This window comes from Elgaria multicarinata, chromosome 2, assembly GCF_023053635.1.
Source record: "Elgaria multicarinata webbii isolate HBS135686 ecotype San Diego chromosome 2, rElgMul1.1.pri, whole genome shotgun sequence".
In the NCBI taxonomy this organism is placed as follows: Eukaryota; Metazoa; Chordata; class Lepidosauria; order Squamata; family Anguidae; genus Elgaria; species Elgaria multicarinata.
This window is the reverse complement of record NC_086172.1, coordinates 36,756,753-36,784,640: the sequence shown is the minus strand read 5'-3', so window position 1 is coordinate 36,784,640 and position 27,888 is coordinate 36,756,753. Positions and strand designations below refer to the sequence as shown.

The 27,888-nt window shown below is 45.2% G+C and overlaps 1 protein-coding gene across 1 annotated transcript in view; it reads right to left on the bottom strand.

Moving 5' to 3' along the window:
• Positions 1-21,482, bottom strand: part of FRZB (frizzled related protein) — a 44,528-nt gene extending 23,046 nt beyond the window's left edge. The window contains exon 1 of the mRNA XM_063118299.1: positions 21,002-21,482. Coding sequence (XP_062974369.1) covers positions 21,002-21,482 — 481 coding nt within the window. The remainder of the gene's footprint in view (positions 1-21,001) is intronic.
• Between the last annotated feature and the right edge of the window lie 6,406 nt (positions 21,483-27,888).

Below are 27,888 nucleotides of genomic sequence, written 5' to 3'. Positions count from 1 at the left end.
AGGGGTTAAAAAAAGGGGGCTGATGTGGTTATTCCCAAATTTAAGGGATGTATAAATGTCACTCCTCTCAGTGAAGAATAAAGTGCATCAGCATTTGCGATCTGCCTCAGCTTTCAAACACTGAGGGTGGGTGGGGTAGGCAGTGTTATAACACGCTGGAGACAACATGTTTTGGTTCAGCTGAACTGAGAGCCATTATTTGTGGTTGCAATCAAACTCTTCCTTCCCCTCCCATTTCTCAGGTTCTCTACAGAAAGGGGAACGTTTCCTTTGCCTTCACATCAGAAGGTGGAAGATGTTCCTCCTGGCCTCTGCCTTCTGCAAAAGCACACCGGGCATGTAGAAAAACTACCCCTTCTCTCTTCCACGCGGCACCTCACAATGGTGGTCTCTTAAATCTCTGCATGTGACTTGTTGCTTATATAATTCTCTGGGCAAAGATTATTAAAGCACACACAAACATACACATTCTGACACTATTAGGGTGATCATATGAAAAGGAGGACAGGGCTCTTGTATCTTTAACAGTTGTCTAGAAAAGGGAATTTCAACAGGTGTCATTTGTACGCATGCAGCACCTGGTGAAATTCCCTCTTTATCACCACGGTTAAAGCTGCAGGAGCCCTGCCCTCTTTTGTATATGGTCACTCCAGTATAGCTCCTGCAGCTTTAACTGTTGTGATGAAGAGAGAATTTCACCAGGTGCTCAATGCATAGAAATGACACCTGCTGAAATTCCCTTTGCAATACAACAGTTATATAGGACCCCTGTCCTCCTTTTCATACGGTCACCCTAGACACTACTGTGTCACCTCTGTATTGTTATGATTGGGTCTCAACACAAGAGTAGAAAAAGAAGAAAATAAGTTATTAGATTTTTAAAAATAACTGTACTCACCTGCGCTGGTGCCTCTACAGTTGCCATTATTAGAATCCATAGGGAAATCTGGCATGAATTGTTAAATATGTAAAGAAATGTTAGTATTTTTAATATTGGATTATGTCAACACAGACACATTAAAATGCTTAAATTTTAATACACTAAATAGGGAATAACAAAGACTATATTAATGACAAAAGAGGCCAGGAGGTGGGATCCCTATTGTAAGTGATGGCTTTGGATCAGGGCCCGAGCATATGAACCCAGGTCTATGTGGCGAACAGACATTGATGCATGCGCAGAGTGCTTTCCACTGCCCCTGCTGACAGTGGGAAAGCCCAGCTTGTATCACAGCCACAGTCTTTAACACACGCAAGAACTGGACGCAATGTTAAAATGCTGACGCAATTCCAGATTCATTTTTACCCCTTATCCACCATCTACAGCATTCTCTGTTTGCTGATCCTCACCCGTAGTCACGATGTGGTTCATTATTTCATAAAAGGGGAGACCAAGGGCCAAAACAAATCTAGGGCTTTGTCACCTCCAACTGCACATTCTCTTCCTTGCACATTTTAATTTAATTAGTTACTACTTCCTCTTTAGGAAGCGTCAAAGCATAGTTTACAAACCTGTTTTGGAGTACAGATGTCATGACAAACTTTCTGCCGAAGCAGAAGTAATTAATTGGATTGGAGCACGCTTGAGAAGGGGGGAGTTTTGTGCCTCCAAATCTCAGTCACATAACACCAAATCATAACCATATAAGTCCTGCTTTCCCCCCTTCTTTTACTGTGTATGCCTGTTATTATTAACTATCTCTCTTTCAAGATGATGATGATGATGATATGGCTCAGTTTGGGTCACAATGTGATGGCTGAAAATCCAGAGCATAGGATGAAATGTCTTTTTTAAAGACCCATTTTAAGCTTAAATGATAAAATGAAACAAAAACAAATGTTATCTCCCTCCCAATAATCTCCTGATATGGAATCTCTTTAGCAATTTTCTCCATATTGGTGTTTCTGAATCTCAGGTTAGGAAGATGAAATATTATTATTATTATTATTTGCTGCTATGGCCTCAGAATAAAATTCCAGGAGATCATTTTGATGATTTGTAAAAAAAATCTATTTAGCTATTTTTGTTATTTACCCATTTCACAAATAACCCATGGTCAGTTAGGGTCACATGTGAGTGAGAGAGCGCCATGCCTGCCACACACATGTCACTTTTGCTTTGTATCCTGTTTAGCAAACAATCCAGGACATCTGAACTTGGCACAGTACTCCGGGTTTCTGAGAAACAACCAGGGAGTTTTAACCCCAAAACAAACCATGGGTTAAAACTCTGGGTTGTTTTCCCCTCAACAACCCAGAATGCCAGGTTCAGACATCTTGCTGAACAACCCAAGAATGGGACACTCCTGGGCTGATTGTTAAACCAGATGGAAAGCGGAAGGGGTGTTCACTCACATGCAGCCCTGACAATCCACAGGTTAAACTACCCCTGGTTGTTGTTACATGTGAACCATGATTGCCAGGCAGAAATCAGAGAGAGGAAGTTTTCATGTAGAAAGTTGGACACCTAATTTCCCAAGTTTTCCCTTTCTGCTGAAGTATAAACCATTGCTAGCTGAGCAAGATCTTTGCCTTTCTTGTCCTGCCCAAATTAGAATGCAGGAATTCCATATTTTCTTCTACGAAACTGAGAATGTATTGTTGCATATATCTTTATATTGTTCATTTATAGCTGATGAAATGTGTTACATCAGTACTAAGTATTATCAGCTATAAATGAACAATATAAAGATATATGCAACAATACATTCTCAGTTTCGTAGAAGAAAATATGGAATTCCTGCATTCTAATTTGGGCAGGACAAGAAAGGCAAAGATCTTGCTCAGCTAGCAATGGTTTAAGTATCCAAAGTGTATCATCTATATCATTCCAGTAATCCTTACAACAACCCTGTCACAAGTAGCAGAGCCTATTTGCTGGTGGCCTCCTGAGCTATCAAACCTCCTCTCTGGTGATGCTTGGGCCTTAGCTAGACCTAAGGTTTATCCCGGGATTGTCCCGGAGTAATCCCTGTTCATGTAAATGTCACAAAGGATATCCCGGGAAAAGGCAGGGATGATCCCAGGATAAACCTTAGGTCTAGCTAAGGCCTTGGTTGGCAAAATCCCTCTTCATGGTTCTGAGATAGGTTGGAGCTGCAGTCCTGTGCCCACATACCCTGGAGTAACTCACTTCCAAGTAAACATGCATCATAAGATTGTGCCGCAAAACATCTCTTTTTCGGGGTGCTTTTTGAAGAGGCTAAGCCAATTTTGTCCTCTTTTTAAAAAGCAAACTATGATTATATTTTATTGCCTTGATTTTTCTATGAGCTGCTATTCGCTTGTATGATATGTCATCATATTGTGAGATACCCTTGGGCAGAAATGAATTATATACATTTTCAATTAAAAAAAACAAAAACAAAAACCTTGTATTACTGTCCCCATATTCCGGGGTGTGGGTGTGTGCATGGAGGGGGAGGCAAGACTGAAAGATTGAGGTTTGCGAAAGATACTTAGTGAATTTATGGCCTTAGTGAAAATCTGGCTCCCAGCTCACTCACACTTTTACAGTCCAATGCTAGGCATATGTCTATTCATAAGTAAGCCTAAAGCTACGGTCTCATACCTACGTACCTGGAAGTAAGTACAATTAAACTCAATGGGATTTAATAGATAGTCATGCCATAGCACTGTTAAAAAAATACACTGCATCAGTACTATACCAGACCAGGATCTACACTACTGCTTTATAACGGTACTGAAGAACTCTGACAACTTTTGGGGCCCAGGACGCATGCCACGTACCGTTTCCAAACTGCTTTCATAGTGTTATATCCCATTTGGTGTCGATCTGGCCCTGCTCTTAGCATTTTGGAGTATATTTTTAAATATGTAGCATTTTAGTTTTCTTTATTTCAATAAATTATGTGCAGCCTATTTTAAGTGTCTGCTTGTTGTCTGGGTCACCATGTTCTGAATCTAGCCACAGGTACCATCTGCACATATGGGAGCCTGGGTCAACTGAGGACCTGCCAGATTATTTATTAGGTTGCTCTTCATGCTGGAACCAAATGGTGACCTGCTGTGTTGGGCAACAGTTCTCATAAGAACGTAAGAAGAGCCCTGCTGGATCAGACCAAGGGTCCATCTAGTCCAGGGTTCTATTCATACAGTGGCCAACAAGCTGTCCATGAGAAACCCACAAGCAGGACATGAGTGCAAGAGCACTCTCATAACTTCAGTATAACTAAAGCCAATGGGCTCCCCGCCCCCTTACTAAGCAGCCAAAGAACCAGAAATCCCCAGATGGGTGATATGTTTTGCTCTGACTATTCCAAAAGTAGACTGCAGACAGTGAAGGCTTTGAGATCAGAATAATATTTGTGGTTTCTGCCCTAGGATGCTTCCAGCGCTATCAATCAGAAGGCATTGTGAGCAGCTATTCCGTCTTTTTCTGGTAAGAAGTGGCAGAAAAATGCAGGAGTGCTAGAAACTGAAGACAATGTTGCCTGGGCTCCCTGTAAATTTCCGTGAATGAGGCAACGTACACAAGTTATCTTATACTTCATTCAGTATCTCAAACAGACATCTCAAAAAAGTGATAACCAAATAAATTTAATACATCAATTTATTGGTTAAAAAGCTAGTAATCTGAAACTTATCCCTCTGAACTACATAAGCTGAACAAATACAAGACTGTATATATATAGAAAGCATCTTAAGTGAACCTCAACGCCTGAAAATTTCACCTTTAAAGAGTCAGCAATGAGGGGAAGGAGATTGTGCATGGTTATAACTTTTTGTTCTGCTTTTATTGTAATTCTGAAAAACGTAAGTAAAACAGAAATTTGTAAAGAGCCAGTAGTTAGTAAACTTATTACTTTTTTCTCAGTTGACAGTGCCCTAACGACAACTCAGTGACATAACAACAACTGAGAGTATGGGTTGAGCATGGGTTGTCTTTGTGCTGTGGGCTGTTGTTGAATCATAGGTTGTTATGTGCAAACCCTACACTATGGTTTAACTATGGGTTAACCATGAACAGCCCAGGAAGAAAACTTATGGTCTGTTATTTGGTTGTGAACTCTGGGTTATTTGTTAATAAGCTATAGTTAAACCGCAATGCAGAGTTTGCACATAACAATAACCAGTGATTCAACAATAACCCACAGTTCAGTGACAAGCCATACTCAACCCATACTATGGGTAGTTGTTATGTATAAACTGGCCAATAACTCTAACATGAGATACTTTGAGCACTTGAAAGAAACACTATATAAAATACTAAATATGAAAACCAATTTCATGCAAGTAAAGCTATTCTCACCCCTGCATGACAAGTTATGCTTGCCAAAATCCTGTATTCTACTCAAGGCACAAGAGCTCTCCTCCTCTAAGACTGGTCACTCTCTTCAGCCTTCCCCAACTTGGGGGCTCTCCAGATGTTTTTGGTTTCAACTCCCATCAGCACAGCCCCAGCGAGCATAGCCAATGGTCAAGAATCCTGGGAATTGTTATTCAAAATATCTTGGGATCACCATGTTGGGGATGTGAATGTGATGTTAGGACTTTTGTTGGTACAGATCTTTGTAAAGTAGACACTTTGCAGCTTTACCAAAATGTTGTACTTTGCAGAAAACTTGAAAAGAAGTCAACAAACCAGCACACAAGACATTAACTACATTAGTTAATGCTGTGCATGCAAAAAACCAAAAAGAAAAATTGATAGCCAGAAGCACAACAGATTCACCAGATTCAAAGTTTTCTCGATGAGTTCATTACCCATGACCTGAGGCCAAAGAGACATTGGGATGACCAGGAGATTTTCTGAGTAATGTTCCATCGGACAGCCACATTAGAATTCTGGACTGTAGGTGTCATTTGTATGCATGTAGCACTTGGTGAAATTCTCTCTTCATCGCAACAGTTAAAGCTGCAGGAGCCCTGCCCTCTTTTGTATCTAGTCACTCTGGTATAGCTAGTGCAGCTTTAACTGCAACTTTGAAATTGAATACAGAACCTGGGCTGGAAAAAATTCAACATCCTGATCTAAAGCAAGGCTTGACCAATATGGCAAACCCTTATTGTTAAAGAAAAATAATACCAGCTTTTGAACTTTTTAATTTGGGGGTGTGGGGGAATAATACATAACATAGAGATAACAATACATCAAGGCTATGAAACTTAGAATGCAATTGTTCCCTTTATGGCCAGAATATGGGACATAGTATACCAATGGCACAATGGGAAAATATGTGGACAAGAGGGCTAAAATTTACGTTAAGTACCAATCTTAAAGAATTTTTTTACAAAATGCTGTATAGGTGGCATATGCCACCAGCAAAATTGGCCAAAATGTATAAAGGGGCATCAGGATTGTGCTGGAAATGCGAAGAGCAGGAAGGGACATTCTACCATGCATGGTGGACCTGCAAAAAAGCAAAGACTTTCTGGATACAAATCCATTCTGTAATCCAAAAAATCCTAAAAATTAATATCCAATTGAAACCAGAATACTTTCTTTTGGGATTTATGGATGAGCAGATGAAAAAGAATCATGGGACTATATTCTTATATATGACGACAGCTGCAAGACTGATATACGCACAAAGATGGAAGAGCAAAATAGTGCCCACGACAGAGGAATGGCTACTGAAGATGTTTGAGCTGGTGGAGATGGCGAAACTCACGGCAATAATGAGGGAAAAATCGACTGTAAGATTTATAACTGAATGGGAACCTTTTGTAAACTTTATGAAGGGACGAGAAAAAAATGACTTGTATATCTGTGGATTCAACCAATAGTGTAGAAAATGTGGAGAGAGAAATTAGAGATTTGGATTTGACAGTGATAAAGAAAAACAATAATAATAATGACAACATTGTTATATATTTTTGCTGAGGAGAATATTGGAAGAACATTTTATTTGGTGTTTTGTTTGCTTGCTTGATTTTGTTTTGTCTTATTTTTGTGGACGTGTTTGTTTTGTTAGTGTTTTTTATTTACTGATGTTTGGAAATAATAAAAAAGATTAAGGCAATTGTTCCTTTATGAAGCAGTTATGTCTTCCTTTAGAACTACCACCACTTAAAACATAAGTTCTTCATGAAGCACTTGACGTTAAACTTAACAACGCGTCGTATAGGCTGTTGCACTCTTGTGAGCAACAAACTGTGAGCAACCATTCCATGGAACATATTGGAATCACATGGCAAATTACTCATAAGGTGTTGCGAACTTGCTGTCACAAATGGATCCACTGAATACAGTCTACAGTGAGCAAAACCAATATAGGTCTTATAGACTCCATTGAGAAGACACCTTAAACCACGCCTTTAAACATGGTGGTTAAGCCAGAAAGCCAAGCTGTTAGTTCAGAAGACACCTTAAACCATGGCTTTAACCACGATGGTTAAGTCAGAAAGCCTTATTCACCGTGATTAAAGCCATGGTTTAAGGTGTCTTCTGAACACGGCCTGGCTTTCTGGCTTAACCACTGTAGTTAAAGCCGTAGTTTAAGGTGTCTTCTGAACGGGGGCTCTGAGGTACTCCCTCAAGATCAAACAAGTCAAGTGAATTCCCAGGCTCAGACAAGAAGAAATGGACTGTGGACAAACTACACCAGGGACAGGCAACTTGTTCTGACCTACTGTTCCCATGACCCCTCACCATTAGCTATGTTGGCTAGGGCTGATAAGAATGGCAGGACAAAACACCTGGAAGACCACAAGTTACCCAACCTTGAACTACACCTTCCTTAAAAACAATATAAAAATCATCCTGCTAAGAGGTCCATCCATCCAAACAGAAAAAGCACACCTGCAGCCAATGGAGATAAACGGAGCTCCTAATTGAGGCGGGCTTGTTGTAAAAACATGACATTGTGTTTTTTTTCTTGTTGAACTCAATTAGAGTTACTTCTGAGTAGACTTCTACAGGACTGTGATGCTAGTATTGCAATGGTAGGAGGAAGGATCCAGAAATCATGTTTTATATTTTTGCAGCCATTTGGTGACTTTGCGAATATTACCAGAAATAAGGCTGCAATCTTGTACACACTTGTCTGAGAGGAAGTCCATTGAACTTGGTGGGCTTGTGTCTGAGTAGAGATGTGTAGGATTGCATTTTAAGAGTTTTGAAAAGCATTCGATGGCAGACAGATCATGGAAAAGAAAATAATATTGTAAATGTGTTTGTTTGTTTTTAAATGGATCACTTCCTCTACTTCAGGGGTGGGCATCTTGTGGCTCTCCAGATGTTTTGGACTCCAACTCCCATTCTCCCTCAGATCATTGGCTATGCTGGCTAAGGCTGATGGAAATGGTGGAAGTCTGTGTAACAGATGCATTCTTTGTGTTAATTTCCTGATAAAATAGCAGCCCTTCAGATGTTTTGGCCTACAACGCCAAAGTATTTATTCCGAAGTTAAGCTGAACATGATATAAAAATTCAAACTAGAGCTCCAATGTTGAGCCTCCAACAATGGTCAGGTATACCTGTGAGCAAGGAAGATGACAAATACAGGAAGGAGATCTATACGCTTCCCTAGGGTGACCATCTGAAAAGGAGGACAGGGCTCCTGTATCTTTAACAGTTGTACTGAAAAGGGAAGTTCAGCAGGTGTCATTTGTACATATGGAGAACTTGGTGAAATTCCCTCTTCATCACAGCAGTTAAAGCTGCAGGTGCCCTGCCCCCTTTTAAATCTGGTCACTCTAGTATAGCTCCTGCAGCTTTAACTGTTGCTTTAACTGTAGTTGTTATTATTATTATTATTTATTTATTTATATAGCACCATCAGTGTACATGGTGCTGTACAGAGTAAAACAATAAAATAGCAAAACCCTGCCGCATAGGCTTACATTCTAATAGAACCATAATAAAACAATAAGAAGGGGAAGAGAATGCACCAAACAGGCACAGGGTAGAGTAAAACTAACAGTATAAAAGTAAGATCAAAATCAAGTTTTAAAAGCTTTAGAAAAAAGAAAAGTTTTTAGCTGAGCTTTAAAAACTGCGATTGAACTTGTAGTTTGCAAATGTTCTGGAAGAGCGTTCCAAGCGTAAGGGGCAGTGGAAGAAAATGGACGAAGCTGAGCAAGGGAAGTAGAGACCCTTGGGCAGGTAAGAAACAAGGCATCAGAGGAGCGAAGAGCACGTGATGAAGAGGAAATTTCACCAGGTTCTCCATATATACAAATGACGCCTGCTGAAATTCCCTTTTCTATGCCACTGTTAAAGATACAGGAGCCCTGTCCTCCTTTTCATAAGGTCACCCTAGCTTCCCTCTTCCAGCACCTTCAGCTTTGCCCGTGTGGCTGAAAGCCCAGGGCCGGCTCAGAGATGGAGACTTGGCACTCGCTCAGTTTGCTTTTTATCTGTACACTTGATATTCCCCACTTCCTTTGATTCCTGCTCCCTCAATTCCACGTACAGAAGCTGACAGGGCTGACAGCTGACTCTTACTTCAACCCTGGCAATAAGATGGCATCCGCCACTGCACCTGGAGGCAACAGGCTAGCTTGGGGAGAGCAGGGCAGGCTGAGTATGTCGTAAACACCTCCCTGTCTCTTTCCGGCCCCTAGCGTCTGCCGCCTGAAACGCCTCACTTTGCCTAGTGGTAGGGCCTTCCCTGCCTAGAGATCTATCTTGGATCAGTCTGCAAGTTACAGCCACTGCACAGAAACATAGAAAACTGTCATGGCCGGTCCAAGACATTTTGCAGGTTAACATGCTCCCTCCCGTCCAATCGACTGGACTGGCAGATGAATCTGTCTTCAACAGTGATGATGGGGCGCCATCCTCCACAGGAAGACAGCAGGCAGGGCAGGCTGTATGGCCCACAGAACTCTCCTCCAACACCTTGCAGCCATCTCCCAGCATCTGCTGCCTGAGGCAACTGCTTCATTTTCCCTAATGGCAGGGCCAGCCCTGGAAACTGTGTTATACCAAGTCAAACTTTTGGTCTAATTAGCTCAGTACTGGCTACTCACTAACTGGCAGAAACTCTCCAGATATTCAGATAGTGCTAGGGTGACCATATGAAAAGCAGGACAGGGCTTCTGTATCTTTAACAGTTGCATAGAAAAGGGAATTTCAGCAGGTGTCATTTGTATATATGGAGAACCTGGTGAAATTCCCTCTTCATCACAACAGTTAAAGCTGCAGGAGCTATACTAGAGTGACCAGATTTAAAAGAGGGCAGGGCACCTGCAGCTTTAACTGTGGTGATGCAGAGGAAATTTCACCAGGTTCCCCATATATACAAATGAACCCTGCAGAAATTCCCTTTTCAATGCAACTGTTAAAGATACAGGAGCCCTGTACTCCTTTTCATATGGTCACCCTAGACAGTGCCCTTTCCCTGGAGCTGCCAGTGATTGAACCTGGGACCTCCTGCATGCAAAACAGGTGCTTTACCACTGAGCCACAACCCTCTGCAGAATCCTCTTTAACTAATTCTATGGTGGCTGTTAACACAAGCTAAGTTGCATTGCAATTGGGCTGGTTTTTCTCCACTCCTTCCCCCTCACCCATAGCATAGCAGTCCATGCCGAAACCAAGAAATGTTTTCCCGAGGCTGACACACCATCCAGCATTGCTCCCTGCTCTCCCACAAATTCTGCCTACACTGCATGACACACCAGTTAGGCCCACTAAGTTGGCCAAGGCCTGTGGTCAACAGTGCCAATGCATGGTGACCCCTTCCGGCAAATCTTCCCTTTCCCCCCTCCCCTGCTACTTTAGCTTGGCACGAAGACAAGAATTCTCAAGCCCAGAAACTATATCCAGTTTTAAAATGAGTAACTCACTAGAATAGAAATGTCTTATTCTACTTTTAGAAGGTTAATTTATATTCCTTGGAAAGGGGGGGTGGGAAGGTGTGGGGGGGTGTAGAGATGGCTTCAACATAGTGGCTGGAGTGTTTGTTTAATTTTTTCAATTTTTTTTATTTTGAAACTCAGAATTTAGAATGTCATCATGTTCCCATTCAGTGAAAGAAAGCCTTCATGGATTTCACACTGGAACCATTCAATGAAACTATTGTGCCGCTTGTGGTCCTTGGGAATAGGTAACTTTGGGGCAATTTGACAGAAAACGGCTTCTTCTTCTTCAGGTTTGAATGCGACTGCTTTTAAATGGCTGCAGCCTTTGCCAAGCCTGGTTTGAGTGCGGATCTGTTCTTTGGGCGCTCTGGAAAACGCCTCCGTGCGACGGAGCAAGGCGTTCGCAAAGCCTTCAATATGAGACATTCACAAGGCTGCCTCCTCGTTCCGGGCACTCGAAACCACTTGCGCTGAAACCTTCCCAGCAGGTTCCGACCCCCGACGCAGCTGCAACAACAGTCTGAGCTCTGTCTACAGACAGGCCCGGGGAGTTTGATTCAGAACGGCTGGAGCTTGAAGAGCAGATGTCAAAATACAAGGCAAGGGGGTGGGGAGGAGAGCCAGAAGCTGGAAGGAGCCCCGAGGAGGGAGAAGGACTGAGCTGGCCTGTTCAGCTGAGGCGACGGCCGAGAAACAACAGACGTTTCGACGCAAAAAGCCATGACTGACGTTTTCAGTGGGTCAGGACCCAGCAGTGCCGGACATTGATCTAAGCTACACAAGAACGAACTCGCATAGAGCCAATTGGTATATACAAGCTGAGAGGGCAGCGAATGGTCTACCATGATGAAGGAACAAGAGAGCAGCTATGCAAGAACAAATACAAGCACAGCTTTAGCCCTTTTTAAACTCTACACCCGGGGTGGGCAACCTTGTTTGTGCTGAGGGGCCGCATTCCCTTCTGGGTAATCTGTCAGGGTCCACACATCATAAGAACATAAGAAGAGTCCTGCTGGATCAGACCAAAGGCCTAATTAGTCCTGCGTTCTGTTCACACAGTGGCCAACCAGCTGCCACAAGGAGAACATGAGTGCCATAACAAGCAGGATAGAACACTTTGAAAACAGTTTGAAAATGGTATATGTAATGTGTCCTGGGCCTGAGCAGTTGTCAAAACCGTTATAAATGGTTATAAAGCAGTAGTGCAGATCCTGCCCCTGTCAGCAGTGGGTAGGGCAGAAGCCAGTAGTCGCCAGAGCCCAAAATTGGGGGGAGGGGACTGTCACCCCTTTTCTCTTTCTCTTCCTGCCACATCTCTCTCTTCTCTCTCTCGCTCTCTTTCTGCCACCCTCTTTTCTCCCTCTCCTTCTTCCCCACACAGCAGGCTGCCACGAAGGACAGATCCCGTTTGCCAGAAGGCTGTTTGTATGCAGAAGGCTTTTGAAACTGGGCCAAGGGCCACATGAAAGTAGGCCGAGGGCCACAGGTTGCCCATACCGATCTATCTACTATTCCCTTTCATCGCCTGACCATATTTTTTATATTTATTTCTGTAGAAATTCATAGCCCCTTTTCTAGTGCCTGGGCACCACTCCGAGCAGCTCTGGACAATTTCAATCCACAATACAACTTGGGGGGGGAAAACAGTGAGAGACCTGCACTAAAACAACTTTTAGACAATACAAACACTTGGCAGGCAAAATCCTGCCAGAATATAAATTCCTGGAGGCAAAGGCTATCAATGGCTACTAGCCCTGATGGTTGTGTGCTATCTCCAGTGTTCGAGGCAGTAAGCCTCTGTGAACCAGTTGCTGGGGAACATGGGTGGGAGAGTGCTGTTGCACCAGTTGTGGTGGAACATGGGTGGGAGGGTGCTGTTGCACCAGTTGCTGTGGAACATGGGTGGGAGGGTGCTGTTGCACCAGTTGCTGTGGAACATGGGTGGGAGGGTGCTGTTGCACCATGTCCTGCTTTGTTGGTCCCTGGCCAATGGCTGGTTGGACACTATGTGAACAGAGTGCTGGACAAGATGGACCCTTGGTCTGATCCAGCATGGCACTTATGTTCTTAATACACATATTTCCACAGTTCGGCCAATATCATGTCTTTGTGCCTTCATTTCCCTGTGCCATGCCTTTGAGCCTAAGTTCAGAGCGTTGATTTTGCAGGATCCACATATGAATCTGGAGGAGTCTGGTCTAGTTCCTGATTCACCAGCTTCCTTGGCTCTACGCGGGCATTCGCCTGCTTGCGTGTAAGGTTAAACTGTGGAGGGGGACATGGGAATTCACATAAGCCTCGCCCCAGCCTCCCTGCACACCTGGTACCCAGTTAGACCTTTGCACATTGAGCGTAAAGATCTGAGCATAAAGGGCTGTGTAAGTGCATTCAGCTGAAAGTGTTTATAGAGTTCCTGTCGCTGCAAAGCTTGCTTTATCAGGGTTTCCCACCACTGGAAATCTGTAAGCACATTTAGCTGAACGCGCATACAGAGCCCTCTTCAGATCTTCATGCTCAAATGTGCAGAGGTCTACACAGAAGCCAGGTACGCTGGGGGGCTGGGAGTGGGGCTTACATGCACACCCACATCTCCCTCTACATTTTAGCCCTGCGCAGGGCTGGCCTCCCTGCAAACCATTTTTTAATTTAAAAGATGGTTTACGGGCTTGGCAGGTGAAAAAGGACAACCAAATACTGCATGGGGGAAGATCTTGTGTGCAGGACTCTGGATCTCAGGCACTTGGTGAAGTCTAGAGATTAGGCACAGTTAAGTCCCACTTAAATCGGTGGCACTTATTTCGGTGCTCACGGCCCATTCTTTTTAATGGCACTTAAGGAGGCATAACATCACTCTGCTTGTGTCACACCATGTAGTACCAGGCCAACTGTCAACACAGCTGGGTTTCAAGCAGTTTCTCAGCAAACAGGTCTACGAGGGAAGGGCTTCCTGAAAGCAGAACAGTTGAAAATTGGTAGCGTACACCAAAGAGGCTGTTCGTTTGCGTCCTAGCGATGCTCCCCGAGTTAAAAACAAACCAATAGTATAAAGTCTCCAGGGAGCAGGCTGAGACTGATACCCACCATTGAGCCCTGGTTGTGGGCTGACCCTGCGGCAGCAAGCAGACATTTAGGCCTTAGCTAGATCTACCTGTTAGTCCACGACAGAGGGGTGAAGAGCTTGTCGCACCTGCCATTTTTTAATTTTCTTAAAGAGCCAGCAGCGCACGAGCACTGATGCACAAAAGGTAAGTGTTTTTGTTTTTTTTTAAAAAAAATTCTTCGCTCCCCCCACCCCACCCCCCATGGGCGCAGTGCTCCTGAAGAGCTCTGTGCCCTGTGCACGGGTCCCAGCTCCTCGCAAGTAACCACAAAAAGCCAGGACAAACTGTGGTGCCCAGCCACATGTTCTGCGGTCTTGGGCTCAGCCCAAGACTGTGGAAAAAGTGGGCCTAAAGGGGAGGGCTAGATCCCAGGGCAAGGGAGGGATCATCCCTCCCTGATCCCAGGATCCCCTGTGCATCATGTGAACACACAGGGACAATCCCAGGATTTTGCCCTGTCTAGCTATGGCCATATTGTGTTAGTCCAGGGTATTAAGGGGAATTTTAATGGCTGCCCACCACTTCTGTCACTAAGGAAGCCCGCAACCACATAGAAGGAGCTCCATCAAACAGCACTTTCCTGAGGGCTTCCACTAGCCCTGTTCCCCAACCGGGCTACCACAAGACTCACAGGAGGGCCTGTTTGCTGGAAGCTTCCAACACCACGCTAAACATTTCAACATGCAGGGGCAGTAGCTAAAGAGAAATGTTTGCCCCCACGATGAGCCTATTGCTCTGTGAGTGGGCTCCTGAAAGGCCTATTCCCAGCTCATTAAAAATTACCAAATGGAATTTCCAGCCATAGCTGGCTCTGCCCAACGGGACTTACCATTCCAAGTGTATTATAACCAGGATCCTTTTTGCAATGGCTACAACCAACATGGTGTACAATTGCCTGATCCCTAACTGCCCTTTCAATCCTCTAGGAGCCTGATCTGAATATGGACCCAAACTGGCCAACAGCTACCTTTCTCCATTAGGTGTCAAAAAACCGCTCCTTGAGCTCAATCTCTCTCAGTCTGATACCCTGAACTGAAACAAACGGATATCCAGATTGCAAAATTCAAAAGTCTTACTACAAAGCCTTTGCTCTATTGTTGTATCAATGTGAAGAGCAAACACTCAGGGCAATAAGTAGTCTATGAGCGCTTTGATGAGAAAAGTTAGTAATCTTTTCCTATCTGCGATGACTCGAGATTGAAGTATTCTGTAATCTGTATGGTTTCAAGCCTATAAATTTTATTTGATCCATTTTAGCCAGTCCTTTTGTTTCAAAGACAACATTAAATGCAAAGGGTGATAAAACTGCAATCTCGCTCTCTTTGCTCACAATGAGGTTCTCCTCACAAGCGATTTATTACAGGCTCATGATTGGTCACTCATGGAAGTTTGCAGGCCATTTTCATGACATCATCAATCGCCGATGCCTGTCCTGCTGTTTTCATGCGGGAATCCATGATTATATAAAATTCCGAAAATGCTGTAATAAATCAAAATCACGCAATAAAACAGCGCCATCCGCGGGCGGTATAATTGAAACATATGGAAAGGAAGTGGCATAAACAAGGGGGGACCGCGTGTATTGTGCCGATCGTTAAATCCGCAAAGAATCCGGAAGACAAAGCCCTGGTAAGGCTGTGGGATTTTTTGCCTAATGTGGAGAAGCCCAGTGTATTTCTGGTACCATCCCCCTAGCATCTGGGGAGGAGAGTCTCACTTGAAAGGCCAGTTTAAAGATCAAAGGAAAAGCAAGGAGAGAGACCTAATCTACCTCTTTCTTCTTGTTCCTTGGGTAGGTGACAACAAGACTATGATGGTTGGGAGATGACAGGAGTTGCAGTCCAGGGGAAGTAGCTAATTCTGCCCATGCACCAGCAAGACCTGCCACTAGCGCATTGGGGACCTAGTGGTTCCTGATGTAATCCAAAATGAATGGAAACACTCCTTTCCATAAGGGCACAGATCAGCAGAACTCACAGGAGTGAGCTCTACTGAAGATGCCCATTCCGGAAACAAGTGTTTGTACTTGTTTCCAGGGTTAATTTTATAACCACAAATTCTTCACTTTGCTGCTTTTGGGGGGGGGGGGGATGGTACACATGATGGAAATGATGATAAACCTGTGTATATATGCCATGTATGGGTTTTCCCCCCTTTCGTTTTCACGATGTTTTTTCTGTTCTTTTTGTTGATATTCACAATAAATTTTTAATTAAAAAGAAATTCCTCACTTTGCAAACAGCAGGTCCCGTGAGTGCAACGGAACTGGTGGAGGCTGAGCGGCAGTATTGGATACTGCCCCAACTGGAGGGCACCAGGTTGGGGAAAGCTGTCCTACTGCCTCTATCAGTTTCCCTCATCCCTAGCTAACATGGATCACTAGGTATTCTGGCTGGGGATAATAGCAGCTGCAGTCCGAAACGTCTGGTGAGCACCAGGCTGGGCTGGTTGCAGTAGGAGGACAGGATCTGATGCTGAGCTCTTATGATGCTGCTTTGCTGTGGGAGAACTGAGAATTCTTGCTGGTTCCCTTGCTACTGACGTGCCGTAGTAAAACCACCCTACCTGCCCATTCCAGCCGTGGTGGTTTCGGCATCACAGCCATTGAGCAAAGGAGGAAGATGTCATTCCCTGGGTCACAGCCCTGCCTCTGGACCACAGTAGGGGTTCTTGTGCTCCATGAGCCTCTGCCCCAAGCCACATAGCACTAGTAAGGAATCAAGGCAATGAGATTTCAGCTTTAGTGGTGGTAGGAGAGAAATTAGGTACCTCTCCAGATGATTTCTCTCAGCAAATAACTAACCATTGTTTCTTACATCCTTTTTCAGATTAGCATGGAAACGTCATGATTTCCCCGGAACTCAAACACTGAGATGTTAGTGATGTGAAAACCATGGTTCCCTCACCCTCACCCTCACTCCCGGAACTAGCACATCAACTGCAATACTGGGATGTATTTTATTTTACTCGTTTATAACAAGTACATCCCACCTTTCTTCCAAGGAATTCAAAGTGGTGTACATGAGTCACTGACCACCATTTCATTTTCACAACAACACTGTCAAGTATGTTAGGCTGAGAGATAGTGCCAGGCCGAAGGTCACCTAGTGATGGCTGAATGGGAATTTGAACCTGGATCACCCCAGTCTTAGTTCACCTCCATAACTACTGCATCACACTGTCTTGAAGGGTGAAAAGTTGCATGAGCCCAACAGGTATTGAATAGTGGCCCATAACATCACTGCTTACAAGCACCACAGCTCCCCATCACAGAAGATACCAGCTAGCCCTCCACATTGCAGCGATGTCCCACCAATTCTTTAATATTTGCTTTGTTTTATTTCTTTTCTGCTTGCTTCAAAGGAGTTTCCCCTCTCCAGCATTGCTTTGACCCTTTTTGTCTGATTTCTTTTTTTAATACACTGTCCTCTGCTATACGCCTAAACTCTACATTTTATCCTGGTTGTGCTTTTGTATTGTATTTTATATTGTTGTTTTATACTTTGAATGGTTTTGATTTTTGTGAACCGCCCAGAGAGCTTCAGCTATTGGGCGGTATAGAAATGCAATAAATAAATAAATAAATTCCTCACCCATAAATCCCCTAATATATTACATGGGGGTGGGGTTTCATGCTGCTGGCACTAGACAGAAGACTGAGACTAAAGGGAAAAAAAATCCAGGATCTATTAATTCTTAAGTTGTGGGACAGACTAGATTTCACAAGAAATTTGTGGAATTCACCCCCAACCAAAAAAAAACCCCTTTTCTTTAAACAACAACAGTTCAGGGGAGGGAAACGTGACCAGAAAAGCAGTGAGGGGGTGGGGAGAGTGCTTGACCCTTTCTCTGCCTGCCACCCTCACTTTTCAGCTCCACATTGCTACCTCACCAGGATGCTCTCTATTTCTAAGGAGGGATCTGGGAAAGCGGATGGGGCAGGAGCGTCACATGCTTTTGCTCAGCGCTCTGAACGGTAGGTTAATAATTGGTTATGAAAAGCCACCTTTGGATTTGACGCACATTCCATTTAGAGTCACAAGCCCCATCGAGGCGTCTCTGAGCTTAGATCATCAACGATTGCCTGACCTCCACTGAGTTTACAAAGGGATTTGTGGAGGGTGCTAGGTGGGAGCAAAAAAATGTAGACTATGGTGTGACTTAGGAACTGGTTTACAGTTCTTGGGACACAGACACTTTAGATTGCATATGGTGATGTTCCCCCACAAAGTTAAAAGCAAATAAACCTGCAGGTAGAAAATTGGCAAGTCATGGCTAGAACCTTTACCCTTGGCATCCAGTTTTCTATGTGAAGGGAAGTTTATTTGCGATTTAATTATCCAGCGATGGGCAGGAGTTACAGCAGCCCTGCTCAGAAGACATCTTAAACCACGGTGGTTAAGGCTTTAGGGTTTAATGTGTCTTCTGAACAGGGCCAGCAGGATCCAGTGTTAGATCCCTAGTTGATTTGAAAAACAGTGGTAAGGATTTTTGACTCCCAATTGTTTAAAAATTGTAACAACAAATTGACTGAATTGAAGAGTGTGTGTGTGTGTGTGTGTGTGTGTGTGTGTGTGTGAGAGAGAGAGAGAGAGAGAGAGAGAGAGAGAGAGAGAGAGAGAGACTTAGTTGGATTTCTGTGTGAGAGTTTAGTTCTAGTACTCAAAGCAAATTTCTAGGCTGAGGATTCTTTAATTCGAAGTTATGTCTTTTGCTCCTGGCTCCAGTTAGTGGATCTGGCGATTCTAGTGAAAAGGCAAAGCAGATCCCACAAGCCTGAAGTCTGCTCACCTCTGAGGTATACGATCCCCAAGCTGGATCTGAAGTGGTACCATCCAAGAACAATTTTACCATGGGACTTGCTATTTGTGTAGACCAGCAGGGCTTCCACATGAGGCTTTTATCATGCCATTTCAGGCACAGAATTTAACAGGGGGTCCAGACAGCACCATCATGCCTTCCTGTGTTTTCCCACTGCTTCTCCCATCTATTTTCTTACTGTGGAAAATGTGCTAAGGAAAAAAAAAACAGGAGAGCTACATAATGCTGCCTGGCTGTTAGCGCTAGAACCCCTCTGGAAGCACCTTAGATATTCAAGGCAGGCTGCAAGGAATGTAAGCGAGGAAAATGTAATGTAATGAAAAAAGAAGGCTGAGGGGGCGCTGGGACTCAGGAGGTTCATAGAGGATCCAGGTTTACTACAGTCAGTGAAGATGACTGCTGAGAATACATAATTTTAAGAAACAGCCATTGTTTGGAGCTATATAAACTCAAAAAGGACTGCATAGACTGGAGAACGTGCAGACAAAAAAAACCAAAATGATCAAAGGTTAGAGCACCTACTCTGTGCAGAAGGGCTTATATGGTCTTCCTCAAACGGGTGTCCTCCAGAAGTGTTGGACTACAACTCCCATTATGGCTATGCTGGCTGGGGCGATGGGAATTGAAGCCCAGCACTAGTTTGAGGAAGAGTGGGCTAAAGCATTTCAACCTTATAATGATATAAATAGCTTTATTAATAGTAAGGAGAAAATATGGGGGGGGGATCTGTCCTTCTCCCATAATACTAGAGCCCAGAGTGATCTAATGAAAGATTCAGGAACAGGCAAACGAAAGTGCTTCTTCACACAGCACATAACTTCTTTCTGGCATCACCCCAAGCTGATGATGTCCACGGCTTTAAAACAGGACTAGGCAATGTTTATGGAGGATACTATCAAATGGAACCTCCAGATTGAAAGGCAGAATTTCCCCTGGAGGCCAAACAGCAGTAAAGGGTTACTGTGGGTTTCCCAGTAGCCTCTGGCTGGCCAGTGTTGGTACAGGATACTGGTCTACATGGGCTCTTGGTCTGATCCCGGAAAGCCCTTTCCATCAAACAAGGGAAGGCAACCTCCAGCCTGCAGGCCTAATCCAACCTGCCACCTTCCAAGTTCTTCTAGGGGGCAAGGCCTGGAGGGCAAGCCCCAATCCTAGAGAAATCCATGCTGTTATCTCCAATGAGAAATGAGAGACAACCGGGAGGGGGGGGAATGTTGTATTCTCCAGCAAACAGCTCAGTTCCAGACACTTCGCCTGCACTGCAGCTTCCTCATATCACACAGAATGTAATGCAAGCCCCAGTCCAGACAAGAAGCAAACCTTCAACACTTCAAGAATAGCTGACACGCTTTAATATTGGTGAGAAGATAGCCAGAAAAAGAGCTCATGAAGACTAGACGAGGTTGGCAGGCTTCGAAGTGGATTGGGTATGGCTTCTATGGAATGGGTAGGAGGCAGGGTCATCTCAGGTGAGGTTATTTTGTGGGCTTTAGAGAAGCTGGAGTTGTGGCTTCCCAAAATCAGGTAATAGAAGTTATCAGAAAAGCAGGTGGTGGACAAACAGCCTTCTGCCAAGCCAGCTAAGAATGAGAAGGTTCACAGAGAGGGGGATCAGAGAAGATGAGGGGAGATTGGCGGGGGGGGGGGGGTAGGAGAGTGATGAGAAGATGGGACAAGGTGACTGATCGCTGGGATCAAAGAGGATTAACTGGGGAGAGAATAATGTGGAGGGGATGAAGTTGACAGGCTTGGCAATTGTTGGGTTGGGGCTGCCAAATCGAAAGATGGATCACTGTTTAAATTGTGTGAAGACAGGGAAATGATGACTTGGAAAAGCAGAAGGATTGGCAGGCATTTACCTTGCGATGAAGTAAAGTGATGGCTAATTGGAGAAGAGAAGGCAGGGACCCACTGAGGGTCGGGGATGGAGGACAGGAGAGACTGACAGACTTAGAAGTTGGAGCTTGAAGAGCCCAGAGAGAGTGGAGGGAAAAGGGTTTTTTTAGCTGAGGGAAGGATCATCTTTGGGGAGAAGGGATACTTAGGAATATGGAGGGGCGGGGGAGCAGCAGAAGGCTTAGAACAGCTCTACACATCTAGGTGCCCTCCGTACACTTTGCACCACAACTCCCATCACGACCGGTCGGATGGGGATGCTGGGCGTTGTAGTGCAACATGTAGGGAGGGCGCCTGGTTGAGGGAGGGTGGCTTGATTTCAGACGGGGAGGGACGTGCCGAGGTCTTGGAGAGCGGGGGTGGTGGTGCTGAGACCAGTGTCATGGGAAGGGGGGTGGGCGGCAACTCACCGGATCCCTCGGCAGTGACGATGGCCTCCGGGGAGATGCAGACGCCTCGGTCGTAGACGGGCAGCTCGCCGCAGGCCAGGCTCTCGGGCCAGGCGTGGCCGTACTTGATGAGGACGGGCTCGCAGCCGGCGCGGGCCCGCTCGCACACGGACTTGCAGGGCTTGATGGGCTCGTGCTGGAAGTCGATGGTGCAGATGGGCGCGTACATGGCGCACAGGAAGAAGAGCAGGTCGGCGCTGCAGCGGATGCCCAGCAGCCCTTCGAACTGCTCGATGGCCAGGATGGCGTTGGCCTGCGTGCTGTGGTGCAGGTGGTTGGGCATCTTGGTCATGTTCCAGGGCAGCGACTTGCAGAGCGGGATGCGCACCGGCTCGCACGCCGCGCCCTGCGCCGCCGGCGCCCAGCTCGCCAGCAGCCCGGCGGCCAGGGCCACCAGCAAGGCGGGCGGAGGAACCATCGCCCCGCAGCCCAGTCGCGACATCGCCCCCTCCCCTTCCTTGCCCCGCGCGCCTCCTCGGGGTTCCTCTTCCTCCTGCTGCCGCTTCCCCACTCCCCGGGGGGCGCCTTCTTCCTCGGGCGGATCCCGGGCGGGCGGGCGAGCGGGCGGCGGCGCTCAGCGGTCTTGGGGAGGGGGCTGCGGAGAGGCAAGTGCGGCCGGGTGGGGGACGGGCGGGCTCGGATCGCAGCCAGGCGTCGCCCGGGAAGGCCACCTGGGGGGCGCCCCCCACCTAGGAAGGCGCCTGCTGCGTTAACGGTGCTTGGGGAAGTTTTACGCCGCGGGGGGCGGGGAGGGGGCGGTCAAGAAAGTGGAAGTTTCTTCGCGGGGCGGCCGGGAGCCGCGCTGCTCCCAGATCCCTCCGGGTCTGCTGTTGCCGTCGGCTGGACGGGCAAGACCGGCTTCGCTTCTGTGTGGCCAGATCCAGCGCCTTCTCCACTTTCCCACCTCCTGGCCACAGCGTCCCAGCTCCTCCTCCTCTCCGCCGAGAGCTGCCGCTCTCCTTATCCCCCTCTGTTCCCTCCTCCCTTTTCATTTCCAAGGAAGGCAAGAGAAGGGGTTGCGGGGGGTGGGGGGTCTGGGAGGAGGAGGGGGAAGGGGGAGGGAGACAAACTAGATGACCTGAGGCTGCATTAACTTCCATCAATATAAGACACTGTTTGTCCCTAGCCACGCCCCTGCTGCTGATCCCTCTGGAAAGCTGCAACCTTTCTCTCCCCACCAAGCTCGTTCTTTATAGCTTCTGGATCTGCAATTAAAAATAATAATAACAACCCAAAATAAGGAAAACCATTGTAAAGTGTCTTGGAACTCCGAGGTGGCGGACAGGACACCCACGCCACTAAATAGGCATAAATCTAAAAGACAGGAGGTAAAGAACCGGCTGGAGTGTTATTTATTGTAAGAAACATGCTCTTGCTCGCTCTCCATCCATCCACAAATACCGCAAGTGAGAAAACTGGAGGTGTTCCTCTCCGCCCTCATCAGCCGTCCCTTTTCTGCTTATACCGTTCTTTATGAACGTCCTTCCTGCCTTTCTCTTTTTTTCCCTTTTCTTTCTCCCAACAACAAAAGTTGCTTATAGGCTCTCTCTGTCTAAACAACGGCAGCCGCTCTCTGCAAGGAGAGAAGCCTTTTTCATTGTGCTGCCCCCCCCTCTTTCCCCCTTCCCCCATAGAAATATCTCTGGGAAAACTTGCACCACAGTGGCCAAAGGAAGCTCTTTCCACAGGGATCCAGATGCATTTAATCTACAGGAGAAAATAGAAAGCAGATTCTCTCTCACCATCACCACCATCATCCACTCTCTCCTCTCTCTCTCCCCCCCACCCCATCTCTTCCACCCCCCTTTTTTTTTGCTTCCCTCTAATCTCCTTTTCAGGGCATGGCAGAAAATGAAGTGACCTACGGAGGCACCCGAGTCCCGTTCTACTGAGGCGGAGTAGAAGTTGGAAACTAAAAGCATAGGAAGGCAGCAAAACTCTCAGGGAGAGAGAGAGAGAAGTAACACAACAGGAAATCACCTTTGCTCTCCACCCTTGAAATATGCCTTTGTTTTTCGCCCAGTTCTTTCTCTCATCTAATCATGCTGAGAGAAAAACGGTACTCTCTGCGCTTTTCCATTCCAAGGGTATGCAATGTTCTTTGATTTGGCTTGGAGACAAAAGTTAGGAGTGTGTGTGTGTATATAATATTTTACACACACACACACACACACACACACACACACACAAACATAAAAATCTTGTGGCACCTGAAAGACTAATACATTTACTATGGCACATAAGCTTTCGTGGATGATGGTCCTACTTCATGAGATGCATCAAGTGTTATCTTGACTTCCAAGGATAATGCTTCATACATATGATGAAGTAGTCTACAAAAGCTTATGCGGTAATAAATGTCTTAAGGCTCTGCGGTCCCATAAGACACATTGTTTTTGCTGCAACAGACTAATATGGCTTCCACTCTGGAAATTAATACATACATGTATTTCCATTGAGATGTACACGAAGAGTTCATAATTCCTAGTGGGGAAGATACTCACTTATTCCCAAGGACTGAAAGAAAATTCGTTTCAAAGATAATTGATATGTGCAAGTGTGATTTGTGTATGTGAATTTTTTTACACTTCAATCCCAAACCTGTTCACTTGGAAGGAAGTGCCCTGGATTTCAGTGGAAGATACCGTGCAATCCTGTTCAGGTGTACCCAGATGTAAATTCCATTGTTTTCAATTAGGCTTACGCCCAGGTGTGTATTAGACTGCAGCTTTGTTTCCTAGTAAGTATGCTCAGGAGTGCAGCAGCTTGATCTTATGCATCATTTACTCCTAATTACATCTCACTGAGTGCAGTGGGACATCCTGGATAATTGTGCAAAAGGTTGCTGCCCTCATCTTTCTCTGAATCATATTTAAATATGGACAAACTGGATTACTGCCTGTAGCTCTTTCTTTACACAATTACAAGATTTCTCTCTTGGTCCTGGTGAGTGTTCCATAAATGCCCTCATAATTGTACTTTGGGAGAAAGTGTGCAATGGTTAAATCACAGAAGATTCAACTTATATGGCAGAGACATCTGGGGAGGGAAACTGTGTATAGGTGTTTCTAGGCAAATGCTAGAAGCCTCCGAGCCAAAATGGGAGAATTGGAGTGCTTGGTTTTAAAGGAGAACCTGGATAGAAACCTGGTAGAATGGAGAGAACCAGTGGATGCTTGGTTTTAAAGGAGAACCTGGATAGAAACCTGGTAGAATGGAGAGAACCAGTGGGGTAAAGTCATCCCTGGATACAAACTTTATAGGAAGGACAAGGAAGGGCATACCAGGGGTGGTGTTGCTCTGTACGTCAAAGGGCATTGTGTCAAGTAGACTAGAGCACCTAAACGGGGAAGACTCTTCCACGGAAGTGCTGTGGGTGACAATGCAGGGCCCCAAAACTAATGTAGTGCTAGGAAAGTGCTATCATCCCCCATTCAGCTTCTCTGCAATTTCCCTGTCCTTTAGTACTCCCTTAACTCCATTGTCATCCAGCGATCCAACTGCAGGACAGATGCCTGTGCCTGAACTGATTTTTCAGGAAGGGAGTCTGAGGAACTGATCCAGCGGTGACAAAAGATGAAGTTCTCAACCTTATTGACAAACTGAAAACAAAACACCAGGCCCAGATGGTATCCATTCTAGAGTTCTCAAAGAACTCAAATATGAAATTGCGGTCCTCACAAAAATATGCAACATGTCCTTAAGCTCAGCCTCTGTACCAGAGGACTGGAAGATGGCCGACGTAACACCAATTTTCAAAAAGTGATCCAAGGGAGATCCAGGAAATTACAGGCCGGTTAGCTTGACATCTGTTCCAGGTAAAGTGGTTGAAAGCATTATTAAAGACAAAGTAAGCATATAGAAGGGCAGGTCCTGCTGTAGAAGCCCCCCACCAAAGACTCCTGAACAAACTTAGCAGTCATGGAATAAGAGGAGGGTCCTCTAATGGATCAGTAACTGGTTAGAGAACAGAAAGCAAAGAATAGGAATAAGTAGTAAATTCTCCCAATGGAGGGAAGTAAATAGTGGAGTCCCACAGGGATCAATATTGGGACCAATTCTTTTCAACTTACTCCTAAATAATCTGGAATTAGGAGTGACCAAGTTTGCCGATGACACCAAATTATTTAAGGTTGTTAAAACACAAAGGGATTGTGAAGAGCTCCAAAGGGATCTCTCCAAGCTGGAAGACTGGGCATCCAAATGGCAGATGCAGTTCAATGTAAGCAAGTGTAAGGTGATGCACATTGGGGCAAAAAAACCAAAAACCCAACCTCCAAGTATAACCTGATGGGATCTGAGCTAGCAGTGACCAAACAAGCTGCCCAAGGGGGTTGTTTCGTTTTGAGTGGTAAGGTTGGCTTCAGCTTCATTCCCAAGCTTTCCATGTGGCTTTATGCATTCCCCAACATCCCAGGTGACGGCCATATACTACCTACCAAGACTCAAGCTGCAAACCAAAATTTCCGATTAGGGACTTCATGAGCATTTTGCAGAGAACCTGTGGGAAGCAGGAATGGGCCAGGGCTGCAAGAGGTCTGTCAGCAAACCCATGCGGAAATCTGCTCATATATATGGTTGTAAAAATTCACCCCAGGCTGACACTTGGCAGGAACATTCCAACTGCAGCCCTGGTACTCAGTTTCCACAAACATCTGTTGATGTGAAAACAGAAAAGCAATCCCTTCTCAATTGAATGGCGAATCAAGTTTATTGTGGATTTATTTTTTTAAACTTGTCCACTGGCGTTTCTTTTTTTGAGTGTAACATGAGTATTGTGAACTGCCAATAGATTGATGGGGGATTCCCCTCCCCTTTTGTGTGTGTGTTTTACAGCAGCATCTGGGAAGTGTGGGATCCCAGAGTTTTTGTTTTTACTGGTGTGGGTCTCTGGTCAGCATCTGCTTGGCCACTGTGTGAACAGAGTGCTGGACTTGATGGACCCTTGGTCTGATCCAGCAGGGTTCTTCTAACGTTCTTAGTAGAGATTTCCAACTTGTGTGCAATGTAATTATAGTGATGCATTTACAAGGAGTTTTTAGGGGAGGAGCCATAACTCAGAAGTGGGTCACCTGCTTTGTAAGTGGACAGCGCTCAATATGAGGGGAACAAGCACCTTACAAGGGAGGGAGATGTACAATGAACAAGAAGAACCGTAAGATCACAAGAAGCAGCACCACGAGCTGTGTGTGGTGTCTCAGTTGAAAAGTGCAAATCAAGCATTGATGGGAGATAGAAACAGGGCTGGAGTCAAAGGTAGCACTGAAATCTCCAGGTTGTTGTTGTTGTTGTTAAAGGTAGGCGTTGTTGGGCCCTTGCCAAGGGCCCACACCCAGACTTACTCCTTTGCACCATTGGAACCTACTTGTTCACTTGCTTCTCACCTGCCCAGGCTGGATGCCACTAACTTACTCACTGGCTCTCCTCTGCCTGTCAAAGCACACAAGCAATAGCAATGCTGAGAATGAAGAGCAGGAGCAGAAGGAGGGACCCCATTGAGGATGGTTTGCCCAAGGGCCCTCAAAAACCAGGAGCTGACACTTGACGGGAGGATGTGAAATGGCCTCCACAACAGTCATGTGGGCTCTCTTATGGGTGTGCAGCCTACTAGAAAAGAAAGTGGGAAGGAGAGAAGTGGCAGGCCAGGCCACAGAACAGACACACGATGAGTTCCTGGATCTCTCCCAGCTGCCGGCAGTATCCCTCTATGACACCTATCCTGTTGGGACCTACCTGATTTCATATTTATATAAATAACATTGTATTTTGGAAATGGAGGATGCATGCCCTCCACCCTGTAATAAGTGGCAGGAAAGTTCAGATCCTAATGTATGCTAATGTATCCTTTGGGACTTCCAGATATGGGGCTCCTAGTGCTACCCATTAGAAAGCTATTCCATTTTTTTTTTACTCCTTAATGTTTTTTGTCGGGTTTTGTTTTTGTTTTTTTGTGGGGAAGGGAAAAAAAGATGGAAGAAGCAGTGAGAAAACACAGGAAAATTACAAGCAGAAGACAACATAATCTGGACCCCTCTGTAAAATTCTGTGAATGAAGCAAGGTGATTGAAAAATTAAAGAAGTACCGTTCTGGTGCAATCCTATACATGTTTAGACTGAAAAAAATGGCCTACAATGCTGGCTGGGACATGCTGGGACTTGTGGTCCTTTTTTCTGTCTAAACGTTCATAGGATTGCACCTTACATTGCCTGGACTTGAAGAAACTTCTTAAAAGGTATATAATGTACTGTAAGGAGGAAAAACTCAGGATAAATCACAGTAAATCTACAACAATATTTGGCCATTGCTCACTTAAATACAAATAGAAAATAGATCGACATATAATAGAACAGGTCCAGAGGTTTAACTACTTGGGTAATCTCTTTGAAGGGAATTTATCCTGGAAAGTGGAAAGAGAATCAAGTACTGCAAAAGCTAAGCAGATCAGTGGATCTATTTTGAAATTGTATACACAGGGTGGACAGATGATAATTCCAGCCTTAAAAATATTCTATGCTAAAGTGATTTCTCAGCTATTGTATGGTTCAAAGATATGGGGCCATAAAGACATATGCATTAGAGCACTGGAAATATAAAGTGATTTCCCAGCTATTGTATGGTTCAAAGATATGGGGTGATAATGGCATATGCATTAGAGAACTGGAAATAGAACGGAACAAATTTCTATGGAGATTATTAGGACTTCCTCCTGGGACCCCAGCACGTGCTCTTTGAGGAGAGGTAGATTAGCCCTCAATGAAAACAATCACGTAGTGTTCCTGACATTTCATAAATGGATGCACATGATACCAGTTGAAAACAGGCATGCTTTTCTTCAGGTAGAATGTAA